We start from the raw sequence: 18,174 nt of genomic DNA on the forward strand, positions 1-18,174 counted from the left end.
TCTCTTCACCGTAACAATGACATTAACAGAACTTATTACCACAGGGAGTGGGTGGAGGTGAGTAGTTTGGATGTATTTATGGGTAGGCTAGCCAAACATATGTGGGAAATGGGGAATTGAGCTGATCAGAGTCAGTTGAACAATAATGAGAGGAGGCTGCAGTGGTTCATGAAGGTGGCTCACCACCACCATATTGTCATGAGTAATTGGCGATGGACAATAAATGCTCGTCTTGCCAGAGACCTACAGGGAAGATGAATGGATACAAGAAGCGGGGAGCATAAATATTAGTATGGACTGGTTGAGCGGAATGGCTTTTTATGTGCTGCATTGTATTTGTAATTCTTTGGACAGTTTTAAACTGGGTGAAAAAACAGAGGCTGGGATTCTCCGCCCCCCGCCCCCCATCCCGCTGGGTCGGAGAATCCCCGGGGGGAGGCGTGAATCCTGCCCCAATGCCTGCTGCCCAATTCTCCAGTGCCGTTTTTTGGGCGGCGGCGGGATTCCCGCCATGCCGGTTGGGGGCCGTTGACAGCAGCTCCCCCACCCCCCCCGGGCGATTCCCCGGGTTCCGATGGGCCGAGTGGCCGTCCAGTTTTGACCAGTCCCGCCGCGTGAATTACTCACCTCACGCATGGCGGAACCTGGCAGGTGAATATGTGGGGCACGGGGTATCCGACCCTTGGGGGGGGGGAGGGGCCCCCACACTGGCCTGGCCCGAGATCGGGGCCGATCGATCCCGCGGGCGGGCTGTTTCCGTGGGGTCCTTCTTACCTGCACGCCAGGCACCTGTAGGGCTCCACCATATTGCCTCGGGGCCGGCGCTGAGAAGAGAACCCCCGCGCATGCGCGGTAATACAACGGTCGGTCTGCACATGTGCGGAAATAGGCTGGCCGTTCCGCACATGTGCGAGATCACGCCGTCCGTTCTGCACATATGCAAACTCGCGCCGGCCCTTTCCCGCCGGCTGGAGCGGCGCCAACCATTCCAGCGTCAAAATAGCCCCCTAGACAGATGAGAATTCCTCACCTTGGGGGGCCGTTGACACTGGAGTGGTTGGCGCCGGTTTTCCCGCCGGTGTAGGGACATAGCCCCATTTTCCGAGAATCCCGCCAGAGATCCTGCAGTTCACACACACCAAACGTCCTTAAGAAAACATATGTGATCCTTGGGCTTGTTTATAACTCAGTAGAGTTACATAAGGAAGGTAGTTATTGGTCAGATCTCGGATGTGAACCCAACTATTTTTAATTTGTAAACCGTGAGGAAATGTTACTGCACCACAGGAGTGATATCTCAGACAAATAGGTATCTTTTATGTGATAACAAAATAATTTAAACACAGTATTAAACACATTAGCACCAAAGAAATAGCTTTACAGTTAACAGTTACAACAGTTCTGAAGTAAAAGAGACAACCTAAACATACTTCCTAAACCTACCAATATATTCCAATTAGGCAAACCCATATATTTCAAATACCACTCATGAATAAAGTTAACAGCCAGGTTTCTACTTGCTTTTCTCTGCGCAGAATCTTTGGAGAGAACTTTTCGGGGCCAAACAGAAACAGCTCTGTTCACATTAGAGTTTCATTACTAGCTGCCTTTTCAGCTAGACCTGGCTCCTCCCATTAACAACATCATCTGTACCCAAAGCATAAGATCTTTTTTTGTCTCCTCTTACAAGATGTCCCCTGACTTATTGAGCCAGGACCAAACATAAAACAACTCATAAATTATTAACACCCCAGGATTTTTCCAAACACAAATAATATTCCATTAGCTAGCTATCTGTAAACAAGTAAATGGTTCTCAAGATATATTAGGAGAATACTTCACCTGTAAATGAATGATTACCTATATTTTATGACACCTTAATCACAGCTCTAGTAGTCATACTGTCTGTACCCATCTTAATCCAGGATTTACCGCAACAAGAATATAATGACAATTTCTTACATTCACCATATTATGCTAAACCTTTCTAAATCATTGGTTAGAGCTGTAGTGTGGTATTATGTCCCGGGTGCCTCACTTTAAGAAGGATGTCAAGGCGTTGGAGTGGGTGCAGAAGAGATTTACTCAAATGGTGCTGAGTTTGAGGGAGTTCTGTGGCGAGGCTGGAGAAGCTGGGATTGTTCCCCTTCGAACCAAGGAGTTCAAGAGGTGATTTAATAGAGTTCTGGCAGAATCATGAACGATTTTGATGGGGTAGGAAGGAACTGTTGGCAGTGAAAATAAGGGCAGCACGGTAGCAAGTGGCTGGCACTGTGGCTTCACAGCGCCAGGGTCCCAGGTTTGATTCCCCACTGGGTCACTGTCTGTGTGGAGTCTGCACGTTCACCTCATGTCCACTGGCGGGTGCAAGCAGAACTAGGGGGCACAGCCTCAAAATAAGGGGAAGTAGATTTAGGACTGATCTTAGGAGGAACTTCTTCATCCATAGGGTTGTGAATCTGTGGAATTCCTTGACCAGTGAAGCAGTTGAGGCTCCTTCATTAAATGTTTTTAAGATAAAGATAGATAGTTTTTTGAAGAATAAAGGGATTAAGGGTTATGGTGTTCGGGCCGGAAAGTGGAGCTGAGTCCACAAAAGATCAGCCATGATCTCATTGAATGGCGGAGCAGGCTCGAGGGGCCATATGCCTACTCCTGCTCCTAGTTCTTATGTTCTTATGTCTGCGTGGATTTCCTCCAGGTGCTCCAGTTTCCTCCCACAGTCCAAGGACGTGCAGGTTAGGTGGATTGGCCATGATAAATTACCCTTAGTGTCCAAAAAGGTTCGGAGGGGTTATTGGGTTACGGGGATAGGGTGGAATTGAGGGCTTAAGTGGGTTGGTGCAGACTCGATGGGCTGAATGGCCTCCTTCTGGACTGTATGTTCTATGTAACCAGAGGACATATGCTTAAGGTAATTAGAAAAAGGACCTGTGGAGAGGTGAGAAAACATTTTTCATTTACACAGTGCGCTGTGATACATTGCCTTGAAGATTAGTGGAAGCAGACTGAATAGTAATATTGAAAAGAGATTGGGTTTAAGACACAAAGAGGAAAATAATTGCACTGCTATGGGGAAAGAGCATGGCAGTGGGTCCAATATTATCTTACAATCCCAAAGAAACAGTAAAGGCATGATGGATTGAATGGCTTCCTTCTGTGTTGTAGCAGTCAATGATCACATTGGTACTTTAAAAAGTACTTACATATACAGATTAGTAGCAGGAGTAGGACCTTCAGCTCCTCGAGTCTGCTGCGCCATTCAAAAAGACCATGGCTGGTCCGATTGGAACCTCAACCTCACATTCCCGCCGACCCCCAATAACCTTTCACCTCCTCGTTAATCAAGTTCTGCCTTAAACATATTCAAAGACTCTGCCTCCACTGCCTTTTGAGGAAGAGAGTTCCAGAAACTCATGACCCTCTGAGAGTAAAAAAAAGTCTCCTCGTCTCCGTCTTAAATGAGCAACCTTTTATTTTTAAACAGTGAACCCCAGTTTTAAATTCTCCCACAAGAGGATTGGCTGTAAAATGCGTTGGGGCATACTGAGGTTGTCAAAGGTACAATATGAATGCAAGTTCTTCTTTATCCCAGTAACAATTTACAATTAACATTTACACTTGTATTTTTAACTTTTCTAAACGGCCTTAACTTTGGAATGAAGTCAGGCAGAGTGGGGTGTTATCGAGCAATTAGGACCCCAGGGAGCCATCTGTAGTGCTGAGGAAGCTGATTTGTTCTGTGATTCTGTGCCAGCTAACTTGTAGTTTTCTTCCTCCACCCCACAGTAACCTGCTGTCCTCCAAGTACAAAGAAATACATTATGAGAAACAAAAGACATTCTTTTCAAAGGTAAGCCCCTGATTTGTTTATTTTTGTTCTTTATTGGGGCAGGGAAGGTTCAAACAGAGAAGGATCAGAATTAATGAAGCTGTGATCTGTGATGTGGCATCTTTATCAGTTTGGAGTGTGGTTTTACTCCCCACCCCACCCCCTCCACACCACAGCTGATCTGGGCCACAGACCGATTGGCCCATATTGTTTCCGATCCCTTATGATAGGCCGAATGGCCTCCTCTAGTGTTGTAACCGTTCTCTGATTCTATAGGGAAGTGGGAAGTTGTTCGCGGAGAGAGCTGGCATGGACGCAACGAGCTGAATGGCCTCCTGTGTTGTAACCGTTCTACCTAACCACAATCGGACAATCTCGGTTTTGAAATTTTCAATTAACCCCCCTCCCCCACCACCTCCCCCGCGGCCTCACCAGCTTTTTTTGGGAAGAGAGTTCCAGACTTTCACTCCCCTTTCTGTGAAAAACTGGAAGAATTGCTCCTCAACAGCTCCCAGGAACGATGGAGCTGTAATTTTAAAGTTTATTCTGGATGGGCCCATCGGAGGAAATCGATTTTCTCCTGAACATCCTGGCTTGAACCTAAAGATGGCAGATACCTGTTCTGCTATTGCTCCCCAGGGGAACATCGAAAGTGGCTTCACAGTGGAGCCGGGGTCCACATTTTTATGGAAGCCTTTCTTTGCTGGCTAACCCTTCCCCCACGCCCTCCACCCCTCCAAAAAAAAAAGAAATCAGGCTTGTTGAAAATTTCAAAACCGAGATTGTCTGATTGGGAGTAGTGGCCCTGTAACACCTATTAATGCTGTCATGGGCAGCCAAATGGATTTTTTACAGTTACCCCAGGGGTCAGTGGAATTAGGGTCGCAGTGGAGGGAAGAGGGAGGTCCAGGAAGAAGAGACAGGGTTGCAGGGGAGGGAAGAGAGTTTGTGGGGGTACGGCTCTGCTGACTGTCATGGGGGGGTTAGAATGATCCCCAATGCCACCGTTTGAATGGCCAAGAAATTTAATGAGCCAATCATTCATGTTGAAAAGGTTCGAAGTATGTGTTCCTGTGATTTGGCCTCCTTATCTAAGAAGGGATATACTTGCCATAGAGAGCGTGCAGTGAAGGTTCACCAGACTGATTCCTGGGTTGGCAGGATTGTCGTACGAGGAGAGATTGGGTCGACTGGCGTGTATTCACTGAGATTTAAGATTGAGGGGGGATCAAATTGAAAAGTATAAAATTCTGACAGGGATGAATGACTTGTTACAGCGATGTTGTTTCCTCTGGCTGGGGGGGGGGGGGGTTCTAGAACAAGGGGGGTCACAGTCTCAGGATACAGGGGTAGACCATTTGGTACTGAGCTGAGGGTGGTGAACCTGTGGAATTCTCCACCACAGAAAGCTGTGGAGGGCAACTCACTGAATATATTTAAGAAGGAAATCGCTAGATTCCTAGACTCTTAAGGTGTCAAGAGCTATAGGGAGAGAGCAGGAATGTGGCGTTGAATTAGAGGATCAGCCTTGATCTTGTTTAATGGCGGATCAGGCTCGAAGGGCCGAATGGCATCCTCCTCCTGTTTACTATGTTTCTGAGACGGAGATAGTTTAGATTTTTTCTGCAGAAAGGCAAGTGAAGGGTTAACCTAAAGACGTTCGGAGATTTACTGTAAAAACAATCCGGAGCTGATGACACCAGAGGTTTCTTGGCAATGTGGTAATTGTGTTGTTCAGTATTAAATCATCTCTCACCAGCAAGTTTTAATTTTTTTGATATATTGATTTTTCTTTTTTGCTGCTACATTAAACTGTGAATACAATCCCCCAAAGTACCCAGCTTCAAGTGGCCAAGTAATGAGCCACGAGCGAGATTTAAAAGACCATCTTGGCATGTGTGCAACTGCAGCGGACGGGGAATTGCAGAACGCTAATTCAGCAAAGAGTTGAAGTTGGCATCGCGTGTCAGTGCAGAGGGGAGATAGGAGGGGGTTGAACAGCAGGCTCACAGGGCTCAAAGAGGGCAGTCAGCCTGTTATTACAATTTTTAAAAAATTCCTTCATAGGATGTGGATGTCGCTATTTGGGCCAGTATTTATTTCCAATTTCTAATTGCCCTGGGGAAGGTGTTGGTGAGCTGCCTTCTTGAACTGCTGCTGTCCTTGTGGTATAGGTACCACAGTGCTGTTAGAAAGGGGGTCCCAAAATGTTGACTCAGTGAAGGCACGGCAGTATATTTCCAAGTCAGGATGCTGAGTGATTCAGAGGGGAACTTACAGGTGGTGACCACAGAATCATAAAATCCCTACAGTGCAGAAGGAGACCATTCGGCCCATTGAGTCCGCACCGCTCCTCAGAAAGAGCACCCACCCATCCATTCCACCCTATCCCTGTAACCTAACCTGCACATCTTTGGACACTAAGGGGCAATGTATCATGGCCAATCAACCTAATCCGCATATCTTTGGACTTTGGGAAGAAACCGGAGCCCCCGGAGGAAACCCATGTAGACACGGGAAGAACATGCAAACTCCACACAGTCACCCAAAGCCAGAATTGAACCCAGGTCCTTGGCGGTGTGAAGCAGAAGTGCTAAGCAAGATGCCACCATGCCACCCCATTCTTCTGCTGCACTTGTCCTTTGTAGGTGGTAGACATTGGAAGGTGCTGTCAAAGGAGCCTTGGTGAGTTGCTGCAGTGCATCTTGTAGATGGTACATACTGCTGCCACTGTGCGACGGTGTAGTGGGAGTGAATGTTTAAGGTGTTGGATGAGGTGCCAATCAAGCAAGCTGCTTTGACCTGGATGGTTTTTAGCACTCATCCAGACAAGTGAGGAGTATTCCATCATACTTCTGGCTTATGTCTTGTAGATGGTGGACAGGTGAGTTATTCTCCACAGGATTTCTAGCCTCTGACCTGTCCTTGTTGCCCTCGTCCAGTTCAGTTTCTGGCCGAAGTTACCCCCAGGATGTGGTTAGAGGGTTGCAAAATTAGAGGGATGCAGAGATCTTGGAGGTTGTAGGACTGGAGGAAGTTCCAGAGATGGGGCAGTGGGTGGGGATTGGTTGCAAAAGATTGAATAGATTTGAACATAGGAATGAGAGCTTGAAGTGTGATGTGTTACCGGATAGGAAGCTAATGTAGGTTAGGGGGTGATGAGTGAATGGGATTTGGTGTGAATTAGGATGCGATTTAGACGGGTTGAAGTTTACAGATGCTGGTGGATAGGAGGCTATCATGTAGATTATTGAGTCTGGCAGCCCCAAAAGCAGCACTGAACTCCTTCAGTTGCCACTGTGCGCTACAGGCAGCGGTATCACAGACATGCTCCGAAGGAACGGCAAGTAGCCATTTGTTTAGAAAGCACAGCAGCTGAGGTGTAACCTGCAATAACTCCAGCTGCCAGACTGCAGCTTGATCTACCATACGCGCACCTCATTACAGGAGAAAGTGCTGACTATGTGTGAAAAAGTAAAATCAGCAAAACACACAAAGCAATTCCGCCAACGTTGGCAATCCACCAGTTTTGCTGAGATCAGGGCAGGTTGATTTCACGCTGCGCCCCGTCATCGTAAGTGATTAATTACCTGCGCAAAGAGAGAGACGTGAACCACATCACAATTCCGCTCCCTCCGGAGACATGACAGGTGTGTGTTGGCGCACACCGAGGAGATGAAATGTCAGGGTAGCCTCACCCATGGAGGGGGCATCATGGGCGGACTCAGCCACATAGTCCCATCACCATCTTGTCATCTCTTTGCTGGCTTTAATCTTGACATCACAAGTTGCCGTATCAGTAACAAAAGCATCAATGTCATTGTACCGACCAGTGCCAGCTATAGATCCATGGACGTTTCCAGGGAGCTACAGGCCATTCAACCCATTAATTCTGTCCTCGCTCTTCACTAAAGCAAGTAGAAAACTTACACGGAAGGAAAAATCAGTAAAAATGGGGAAATAAGAATACTGGTCTGAACTGTTTTTTCCTGTTGGGTAGTCCAATGCCCTCTATCCCTCTACGACCCTGTATCTTTACTTTACTTTGAATTATTGCCCATCCTTTCTTTAAGGGATGGAATGGCCTCTGTCTGAGCTATTTGCTGTGACGAAACACTCATTCCAGCAATTCTCCACATAAACACATTGCCCCTCGCTCTCAAAACTGGGGCGAAATTCTCCGACCCCCCGCAGAGTCGGAGAATCGCCCGGGGCCGGCGTAAATCCCGTCCCCGCCGTGGCCGGAATTCTCCGCCACCCAGGAATCGGCGGGGGCGGGAATCACGCCGCGCTGGTCAGCGGGCCCCCCGCGCCGATTCTCCAGCCTGCGATGGGCCGAAGTCCCGCCGCTGACAGGCCTCTCCCGCCGACGTGGTTTAAATCAGCCCTGGTGCCGGCGGGAAAAGGCGGCGGGAGCGGGCCCCGGGGTTGTGGGGGGGGGGGGGTCTTACCCCGGGGGGTGCCCTGGTGGCCTGGCCCGCGATCGGGGCCCACCGATCGGCGGGCGGTCCTGTGCCGTGGGGGCACACTTTTTCTTCCGCCGCCGCCATGGCCTCCACCATGGCGGAGGCGGAAGAGACCCCCTCCACTTCGCATGCGCCGGGGTGACGTCAGCGGCCGCTGACGCTCCGGCGCACGCGCGGACACACGCCGACCGGTGAAGGCCTTTCAGCCAGCCATGGCACCGGCTGGCTGGGCTCCAAAGGCCGTTGGTGCCGGTTGGCGGAGCGGGAGCCACTCCGGCGCGGGCCTAGCCCCTAAAGGTGCGGAATTCTCCGCACCTTAGGGGAGGCCCGATGCCGGAGTGGTTCTCGCCACTCCGGTACGCCGGGACACCCCGCCCCGCCGGGTAGGGGAGAATCCCGGCCCTGGTTCTAACAAAACTTTTTCATCTCTGCCATTTTAACCGAGGTGAACACATAATCGAGGCTGACACTTCCCGCGGGCACATTGAATTGTCAGAGATGCCGTCTTTCCAATGGATTGTTGAATCAATGCTTCTGGGTCTCAATCATGGTCTCCTCTGGAAGGCGGCTGAGCTACCCTCTGCAGATAACCCTTGCCTTTTCTCTTTATTCATCCATGTGGATGTGGGCATAACTAACAAGGCCAACATTCATTGCCCTCTCCTAATTATCCCTTGAGGCTGGTGGTGAGTTACCTACCTGACAACATGGCCGCACAGTGGTTAGCACTGTTGTTTCACAGCGCCAGGGTCCCCGGTTTGATTCCCGGCTTGGGTCACTGTCTGTGCGGAGTCTGCATGTTCAACCCTGTGTCCGTGTGGGTTTCCTCCGGGTGCTGTGGTTTTCTCCCGAAAGATGCGCTTGTTAGGTAATTTGGACATTCTGAATTCTTCCTCCGTGTACCCAAACAGGCGCCGGAATGTGGCGACTTGGGGATTTTCACAGTAACTTCATTGCAATGTTAATGTAAGCCTACTTGTGACAATAAAGATTATTTATTATAATACAATCGAGTTGTGTGCTCCGCCATTTCAAAGAGCAGTTAGGAGTCAATTACATTGCTGTATCAGTTGTCGACCAGACCAGGTAAGGACGGGCAGATTTCCTTCCCGAAAGGGAACCGGGTGGGTTTTTAATGATAATCTAATAGTTACATGGTCAAGATTACTGATGCACAAGTTTTTCATTCCAAATTTATTAAGTTAACCAATTTAAAAATCAACAAATTTCAAACCTCCCAGCTAACATGTTGGGATTTGAATTGTCTCTCCAGATTATTAGAACAGGCCCATGGATAATTAATCCAGCAACTAATCCAGTAACAAGCCCAGTAACTAGTCTAACCTATGTCACAGTCCCCATGCTAACACTGTGAGAGTTTTGATGCTGACAGATGGAGGCACAAAGTCTTCTTTCCCTCAGGGGTGACATGCTTCACCTTGATGTCTGATGGCTCAGGCACCTTACTGACTTATCGATCGATTGTTTTACTGGCGTCATTTCTGTGCTGCAGAGGCAAGCAGTAAGCTATAACTGCATCCCAAGGCTGATGGAATTAATTTAGTGCTTACCACGGCAACTTCAGCAATGGGCCGCACATTTTATATGCAAATCATTCCCTCGCAAATCCAAATATAGCTTCTTGTGGTGGGCGGTGAGGAACTGCAGGACACAATGGCCGAGCTGTGGGGAGGTTGGTTTCTCTAAAATAGAGCTCTTGATAATGTTGGGGAGCAAGGGGGAGGGGCAGGATTAATAAAAATCAATTGCTAAAGAAGAACCACTTTGAAGTGAAACAATTCTTTGAAATAGAAATTATTCAGCGAGCCCCTGGACGGTAAAGCACTTTGCTATTTTAATTATGGCGTTAAATGTTGATATATTCAGTAAAAAATTGGATTGCTGTGTTCTGGGAGATTATTTTCAACATTATTTAGTGTATTAAAGAAGCGCTTGCTGGGTTTTGAGTTCTGCAGGGGATGTGAGGGCTGGGAACTGGCTGGTTTTACATTGCAGATTTCGCTATAGCCATAGCTAAGTAGTCTGGGGGGGGGGGGGGGGGTGGGGGGGAGAGGTATATGGCATGACAGGATGCGTTTGCCCATGCTGCCAATCTACCTCAGCTCCATACTTCCATGTGGGCATTACTGCAGCAGTAAAACATGATTCCAATTCTTCCTGTGGTCACCGCACACGAGAGTTCAAATTGATGCCCGGTTTGAGGCAGTTTTATATCCTGGGACCGTGTCTACTCTGAACTGGGGTCACTAGTGGCTCATTGGGAGCTTCCAAATCTCGAGACCTAGGCAGCTGAATATCATGGTGCGATTTAACAGGCCAAATTCTAAGTGCGGTAGTGAGCGAGGTTTCCCGCGAGCTCCTCGACGGCCGTGTTGCGAGCTCCTGACCGCTATTGAACGGCTCTTAGTCATTTTTCTGGACCGTAGCAAATTCCTCACCGGGCGAGCCCACATTGGAATTATTTACAGCATTGGGAAGCTGAGCTCACTGGTCAGTCTGGCACCTCAGAGTTCGGGCCACCATTTTGGAAGGGTGCCCTCCCCCCGATCTCTGAGTGAGCTTGGGGGTCCCCCAAAACCCACGAGCAGTGTCATCCCCGCACACATGGGCGTTCCCCACACTCCCCCCCCCCTCCCCCACACCCCTAATGAGTGAGCCCCTACCCTGCACCCCTCCAACACTCTAGAGGCCAGCCCACTCTCCATACTCCCCCTCATCCCTCTTCTCATGGGTGTCAATCCCCTCAGCCCGGACCCTTGGTAGTGCCACCCTGCCACCTGAGCACCCTGCCACCCTGTCAGTGCTCCTGCCAGCCGGCAGTGCCACCCTGGCACACTGGCAGTGTCAGCTGGACAGTACCAAGGTGTCATTCAGGCAGTGCCCACCGGGGAGAGCCAGGGTACCACCCTGCCCTGTCCCTGACCACCCAGGAGCCTCCCACCGGCAGGGAGACCCCCCCAGGTGCTGTTCCACCTGGTCCTTGTTTGTGTGGACCAGTACTAATCGTTGCTCATGGGACCACTCACTGGCGAGCCCGTTCGATCCCAGGAAACCATTGGATTGGGTGACCATCTCGTTAATGAGATTGGCCTTAATTGGTGATTATCGTTTACTCGCCGCACCTAGGCGAGTGCTGGAATCCTGGAATCCACCAACGGGAGCGAGCTGATTCAATCGCACACTGTTTGGCACCTGGCAAGATTCCCGATTCAGGCCACTCCCACGATCGAACCCCACGGATTCTCGTCAAGCGTGACGAGGCTGTTCAATCGCGCACCACAGCCACCAACGATGGAGTGAAGGAAATAGGGGTACGCAGATGGTCAGAGTTGGAGCAGTGCAGGGATCTCGGTGGGTCGTAGGGCTGGAGGAGGTAACAGCGATTGCCAGTGGAAGAAAATTGAAAAATAACAATGAGAATTTTAAAATGGAGACATTGGCGGACCCGTCAGCAAGCACACCAATAATACTGCAGCAGATTTGGTAACGCCAATCCCCCTTTCTCCCTCTGCTTCTATGACAGGGCCCTCTTTACCCTCGGTACCTTCCAGTCCATATAAACTTTGAATCGCTGCATCCAGTTTCTAAAAAGGCCTTCGGAATGAAGACCGGGAGGGGGGAGGGGTCTGGAATACAAACAGGAACTTTGACAGAACGTTAATTTTTACCACCTGGACCCTCTCCGCCAATGTCAGGTGTAATGTATCCCATCCCCTAAACACAGAACATAGAACCTAGAACATAGAACATAGAACAGGACAGCACAGAACAGGCCCTTTGGACCTCGATGTGCCGAGCTTTGTCCGAAACCAAGATCAAGCTATCCCACTCCCTGTCATTGTGGTGTGCTCCATGTGCCCATCCAATAACCGCTTGAAAGTTCCTAAAGTGTCCGACTCCACTATCACAGCAGGCAGTCCATTCCACACCCTAACCACTCTCTGAGTAAAGAACCTACCTCGGACATCCCTCCTATATCGCCCACCATGAACCTTATAGTTATGCCCCCTTGTAACAGCCACATCCATCCGAGGAAATAATCTCTGAACGTCCACTCTATCTATCCCCCTCATCATCTTATAAACCTCTATTAAGTCGCCTCTCATCCTCCTCCGCTCCAAAGAGAAAAGCCCTAGCTCCCTCAACCTTTCCTCATTAGACCTATCCTGCAAACCAGGCAGCATCCTGGTAAATCTCCTTTGCACCCTTTCCAATGCTTCCACATCCTTCCTATAATGAGGTGACCAGAACTGCACACAATACTCCAAATGTGGTCTCACCAGGGTCATGTATAGTTGCAGCATAACCCCGCGGCTCTTAAACTCAAGCCCCCTGTTAATAAACGCTAACACACGATAGGCCTTCTTCACGGCTATATCCACTTGAGTGGCAACCTTCAGAGATCTGTGGACATGAACCCCAAGATCTCTCTGTTCCTCCACATTCCTCAGAACCCTGCCGTTGACCCTGTAATCCGCATTCAAATGTTTTCTACCAAAATGAATCACCTCGCATTTATCAGGGTTAAACTCCACCTACCATTTTTCAGCCCAGCAATGCATCTTATCAATGTCTCTTTGCAGCCTACAACAGCCCTCCACCTCATCCACTACTCCACCAATCTTGGTGCCATCAGCAAATTTACTGACTCACCCTTCAACCCCCTCCTCCAAGTCATTGATAAAACTCACAAATAGCAGAGTACCCAGCACTGATCCGTGTGGTACACCGCTGGTAACTGGTCTCCAGTCTGAAAATTTTCTATCCACCACCACCCTCTGTCTTCTATGTGATAGCCAGTTACTCCCAAATTTTTACTTATCCAATTGGCCAAATTTCCCTCTTTCCCACATCTCCTTACTTTCTTCATGAGCCGACCATGGGGAACCTTATCAAACACCTTACTAAAATCCATGTATATGACATCAACTGCTCTACTTTCATCTACACACTTAGTTACCTCCTCAAAGAATTCAATCCAATTTGTGAGGCAAGACTTACCCTTCACGAATCCGTGTTGACTATCCCGGATTAAGCTGCATCTTTCCAAATGGTCATAAATCCTATCCTTCAGGACCATTTCCATTAACTTACCGACCACCAAAGTAAGACTAACCAGCCTATAATTACCAGGGTCATTCCTATTCCCTTTCTTGAACAGAGGAACAACATTTGCCACTCTCCAGTCCTCTGGCACTATCCCCGTGGACAGTGAGGACCCAAAGATCAAATCCAAACGCTCTGCAATCTCATCCCTTGCCTCCTAAAGAATCCTTGGGTATATCCCATCTGGCCCAGGGGACTTGTCGACCCTAAGGTTTTTCAAAATTGCTAATACATCCTTCCTCAAAACATCTACCTCCTCCAACCTACCCGCCTGTATCACACTCTCATCCTCAAAAACATGGCCCCTCTCCTTGGTTCAACGCCTCTCCTATTTCTTCTGACTCCATGCAGACGTTCCCACTACTGTCCTTGACCGGCCCTAACCTCACCCTGGTCATTCTTTTATTTCTCACATAAGAGTAAAAAGCCTTGGGGTTTTCCTTGATCCGACCCACCAAGGGTTTCTCATGCCCCTTCCTAGCTCTCTGAAGCTCTTTTTTTAGCTCATTCCTTGCTACCTTGTAACCCTCAAGCGACCCAACTGAACCTTGTTTTCTCATCCTTACATATGCTTCCTTTTTCCTCTTGACAAGACATTCAACCTCTTTTGTGAACCATGGTTCCCTCACACGGCCATTTCCTCCCTGCCTGACAGGGACATACCTATCAAGGACACGCAGTATTTGTTCCTTGAAAAAGCTCCACTTTTCTAAATCTTTCCCTGGCAACCCTAAATGGCAACACCCCCAAATTGGCTCCCTGGCTCACCTCGTTCACCGGAAACACCTCGCTTTTCCCCACATTCAACTTGCAGCCCGCGAAGGCCCCTAATCTCTCTAGTAAGCCCATAATTCTCCCCATACTCTCCAGCGGCTCTGACACGAACAGCAGCAGGTCGTCTGCGTACAGCGATACCCGGTGTTCTCTCCTCCTCCTCGTAATCCCCTACTACTCTGCTGACCCCCTAAGGTCCATCACCAAAGGCTCAATCGCCAACGTGAACAGCAGCAGCGACAGTGGACACCCCTGCCTTATTCCCCTGTATGTTTCCATCCATACACTCGCCACCGCGGTCACGTACAGCAGACGCACCCACGCCACAAACTTCGGCCTGAACCCAAACCTTCCCAGGACCTCGAACAGGTACTGCCAATACACCAAGTTGAAGGCCTTCTCTTCGTCCATAGAGACCACTACCTCCTTTACACGTTCCCTCGATAGGGTCATGATCACATTTAGTAACTGCCTAATATTATGGAAAGTTGCCTACTCTTCACGAAACCCGTTTGATCCTCTGCAGCCATTCCCGGTACGCATCCTTCCATCCTCTCCGCCACTAACGTAGCCAGCACTTTCACATCTGCATAGGGGCCTGTATGACCCACACTCCAGCGGGTCCTTCTTCTTCTTCGCAATTAGCATGATCAACGCCTGATCAGTGTCTCCGGCAGCTCCCTCTTCTCCAGCACCTCGCTAAACGCCCCCAATAAATGTGGTGCCAGCTCCGGCGCAACCTCCTTATAAAACACCACCGGGTAACCGTCCGGCCCCAGGGCCTTCCCCAACTTCATCCCTTTTATGCTTTTCACCACCTCTCTCAACCCTATTGGATGCTCCAGTGCCTATCTCCTTTCCTCATCCAGCCATGGGAATTCTAACTTGCCTGAAAATCGGCCCATATCCTCTTCCTCACCTCCCAGATCGGCCCGATACAATTTCTCAGAGTACTCCCTGACCGCCTCATTTATCTCCCCAGCTCTGACCCGACCTCCCCCTTTCCTGTCCGTACCCTCAGAATTTCTCGAGACGCGGCCTGTCTCTGTAGCTGATGGGCTAGCCTGCGGCTCGCCTTCTCTCCATATTCATACTGCTCCTCCCTCGCCCTCTATAGCTGCCCAACAACCTATCATCAGCCTACTGAACTGCCCCTTTAAATTCTTTCTCTTCATCAATCCCTCCACGGTGGGGTTCCTCGAATATCCTCTGTCCACATCGACTATCTAATATAATAATAATAATCACTTATTGTCACGAGTAGGCTTCAATGAAGTTACTGTGAAAAGCCCCTAGTCGCCACATTCCAGCGCCTGTTCAGGGAAGCTGGTACGGGAATTGAACCCGCACTGCTGGCATTGTTCTGCTTTACAAGCCAGCGATTTAGCCGACAGTGCTAAACCAGCCTGCATATCTCATCCAATAATCGTCCATACTCATCTCTCTTCCTTCTATCTCTGTGCTTTGAATGAGATAATCTCCCCCCCCGGACCACCACCTTCAATGCCTCCCAGAATGTGGCCACCGATACCTCCACATTTGGTTCAGCTCCACGTGGTCCTTAATCACCGACCGCACCTTATCGCAGAACCCTGTGTCCGCTAACAGCCCTGAGTCTAGCCTCGATCCCGGCCTCTGTTCCTGCCTCGAGCTAAGTCAAACCTCCAGCCAGTGTGGTGCATGGTCAGAAATCACGATTCCCGCATAGTCCGCACCCACCACCCCCACCAACACACCTCGACTCATCATAGAAAAATCGATTCTGGTGTATACTTTGTACACGTGCGCGAAGAAGGAATACTCCCTCTCCCCCGGGTTGTTAAACCTCCACGGATCCACCATTCCCATCCTTTCCATAAAAACCCTTTCAGCTCCTTCGCAATACTCAGTGTTCCCATTGACATGGGGCTCAGCCTGTTCACCCTCGGTTCCCGCACGCAATTAAAATTACCCCCCCCCCCAGAATCAACTGATGCGCAAAGACCCGAGACCATGGCCCGTTCAGCCCCCGAACATTCCGTGTCACGGACCTTCATGGAAGCTTGCGCCTCCATTCCCCTCTACTGTCCGCCATCCTCCTCTACCGATTCTGTCACGTTTAATTTCACCCGAAACCAGGCCCATCCAAGATGGCCCCCTTCACCATCCTTGACCACGCCCTCCCCATTCAAACCCTCCCGCCCACCCCTCTGCTCCCGGGCCAACCCCCGCGGTCATTTCCCCACCTCACTATCGCTCACCTGCATTACCTGCCAGCGTGGCAGCTCCTGCCCAAAGGCTCCTCCTACCTGCCCCCCCTTCCCTCCTTGGGCCTACCCCCTCCCAAACAAGGACACATCCAAAGCCACAGGTCGCCTCCTCCAAAATAAACAGGCGGTGGGGGGTGGCAGGGGGCAAAGGGGAGAGGCAGGGGAGATGCCCCCACACTACCCGCTTCTTCCGAACTCCTTCATCTCCTGTGAACGTTCAGTTCTCCTCCAGTTTATGATCTCTAATAAAATCATTGGCCTCCTCTGGGGTTTTGAATTTATACTCCTGGTCTTCAGAAGTCACCCACAGTTTCACCGGGTTTAGCACCCCAAACCTGATCTGCCTTCGATAAAGTGGCTCCTTGGCCCTGTTGAACCTGGCACGCCTTTTCGCCAGCTCCGCTCCAATTTCCTGATAGATTCGGACCCTGTTCCCCTCCCATTCACAGTTCCATTTCTCCCTGGCCCACTGCAGGATCTTCTCCTTCACCACCAACTTGTGGAGCCTCACAATCACCGCCCAGCGGCTCCCCTGCTCTTGGCTTCTGCCTTACAGACCTGTGCGTTCTATCCACCTTTGGGCCCCCTCCGCGACCAGCCCCGCCAGCATCCTTGAGATGCCTCTTGTAGCGCTCGTGCCTCCTCCACACCTTCAGACAGGCAAATTATACGCATGTTCTGCCTTCTAGATCTGATCTCCTGCTCCCCTAACTTTGCCCTTAGCGACTTGCAAAGGCTCCCCAGGAGTCCCACCACCTCCAGTGCCACCACCCGATCACTGTGATCAGACATCACCCTCTCCATCTTCTGGATCTGTGACCCCTGTGCCTCCAGACACTTCTTGACTGCCTCCATTGAGCCTTTCAAGGGTGCAACCACTCCTTCGATGGCCTTCCTCGCCGCTTTTGATTCCTCAACTAATGGGCCAACATCCTGCTCGCCTTCTCTCCGTACTTACATACTGCCCCTCTGGTCATCTGCAACTGCTCCACCGCCTTCCCCATAGTCACTAACTCAAACTCCATCCAGAGCCACTGTCTCTACTTCAACCCCCTGCCTCTGGCACCTCCGAATATCTCCTATCCACCCTCAGAATCCCGTCCACCAGTCTTGCTATCTCCGCCCGCTTTACTTTCTTCCTATGTACCTGAATTGAAATGAACTCCCCCTAACCACTACCTTGAGCGCCTCCCACAGCGTGGCTGCCGTGACCTCCCCCATATTGTTTAGCTCCACATACCTCCGAATGGCAGCCCTCACCCGCTCACAAACCTCCTCATCCACCGCGCCCCCCCCCCCCCCCAACGTGTCACGCACAAATCACAAATTCCGCCCCCCCCCCCCCCCCCCCCCCCCCCCCAACCAATGTGCTGCATTAACCCCTTCAGCTCCTTTGCCACTGCTGACACCCTCAGCGTCTTGGGGCTTGACCAGTCCAAGCTCGGCTCTATCACCATATTAAAATCCACCCCCCCATAATCAACCGGTGTGTTTCCAAATTAGGGAATCTTCCCGAACACCCACCTCAGAAAATCTAGATCATTCCAATTTGGGACATCAATGTTTACTAGGACAACCAACATCCCCTCCAGCTTCCAGCTCACCATCACAAACCTCCCCCCCCGAATCGGCCACAATGCTCCCCCCCCACGAACGCCGCCTGCTTATTAACCAGCACCGTCACCCCCCTCGTCTTCATATTCAGCCCCGAGTGGCCCACCTGCCC

At 50.1% G+C, this 18,174-nt stretch overlaps 1 protein-coding gene across 5 annotated transcripts in view; it reads left to right on the top strand.

The window, feature by feature from the left end:
- The window catches only part of LOC119958886 (disintegrin and metalloproteinase domain-containing protein 23-like), a 243,561-nt gene that overhangs the window by 77,765 nt on the left and 147,622 nt on the right, over positions 1-18,174 (top strand). For all 5 annotated transcript variants that reach the window (XM_038787411.1, XM_038787403.1, XM_038787419.1 and 2 more), the window contains exon 4: positions 3,790-3,853. In XM_038787411.1, the coding sequence (XP_038643339.1) occupies positions 3,790-3,853 (64 nt within the window). The remainder of the gene's footprint in view (positions 1-3,789; positions 3,854-18,174) is intronic.

This window comes from Scyliorhinus canicula, chromosome 2 (genome assembly GCF_902713615.1).
Source record: "Scyliorhinus canicula chromosome 2, sScyCan1.1, whole genome shotgun sequence".
NCBI classification, from domain to species: domain Eukaryota; kingdom Metazoa; phylum Chordata; class Chondrichthyes; order Carcharhiniformes; family Scyliorhinidae; genus Scyliorhinus; species Scyliorhinus canicula.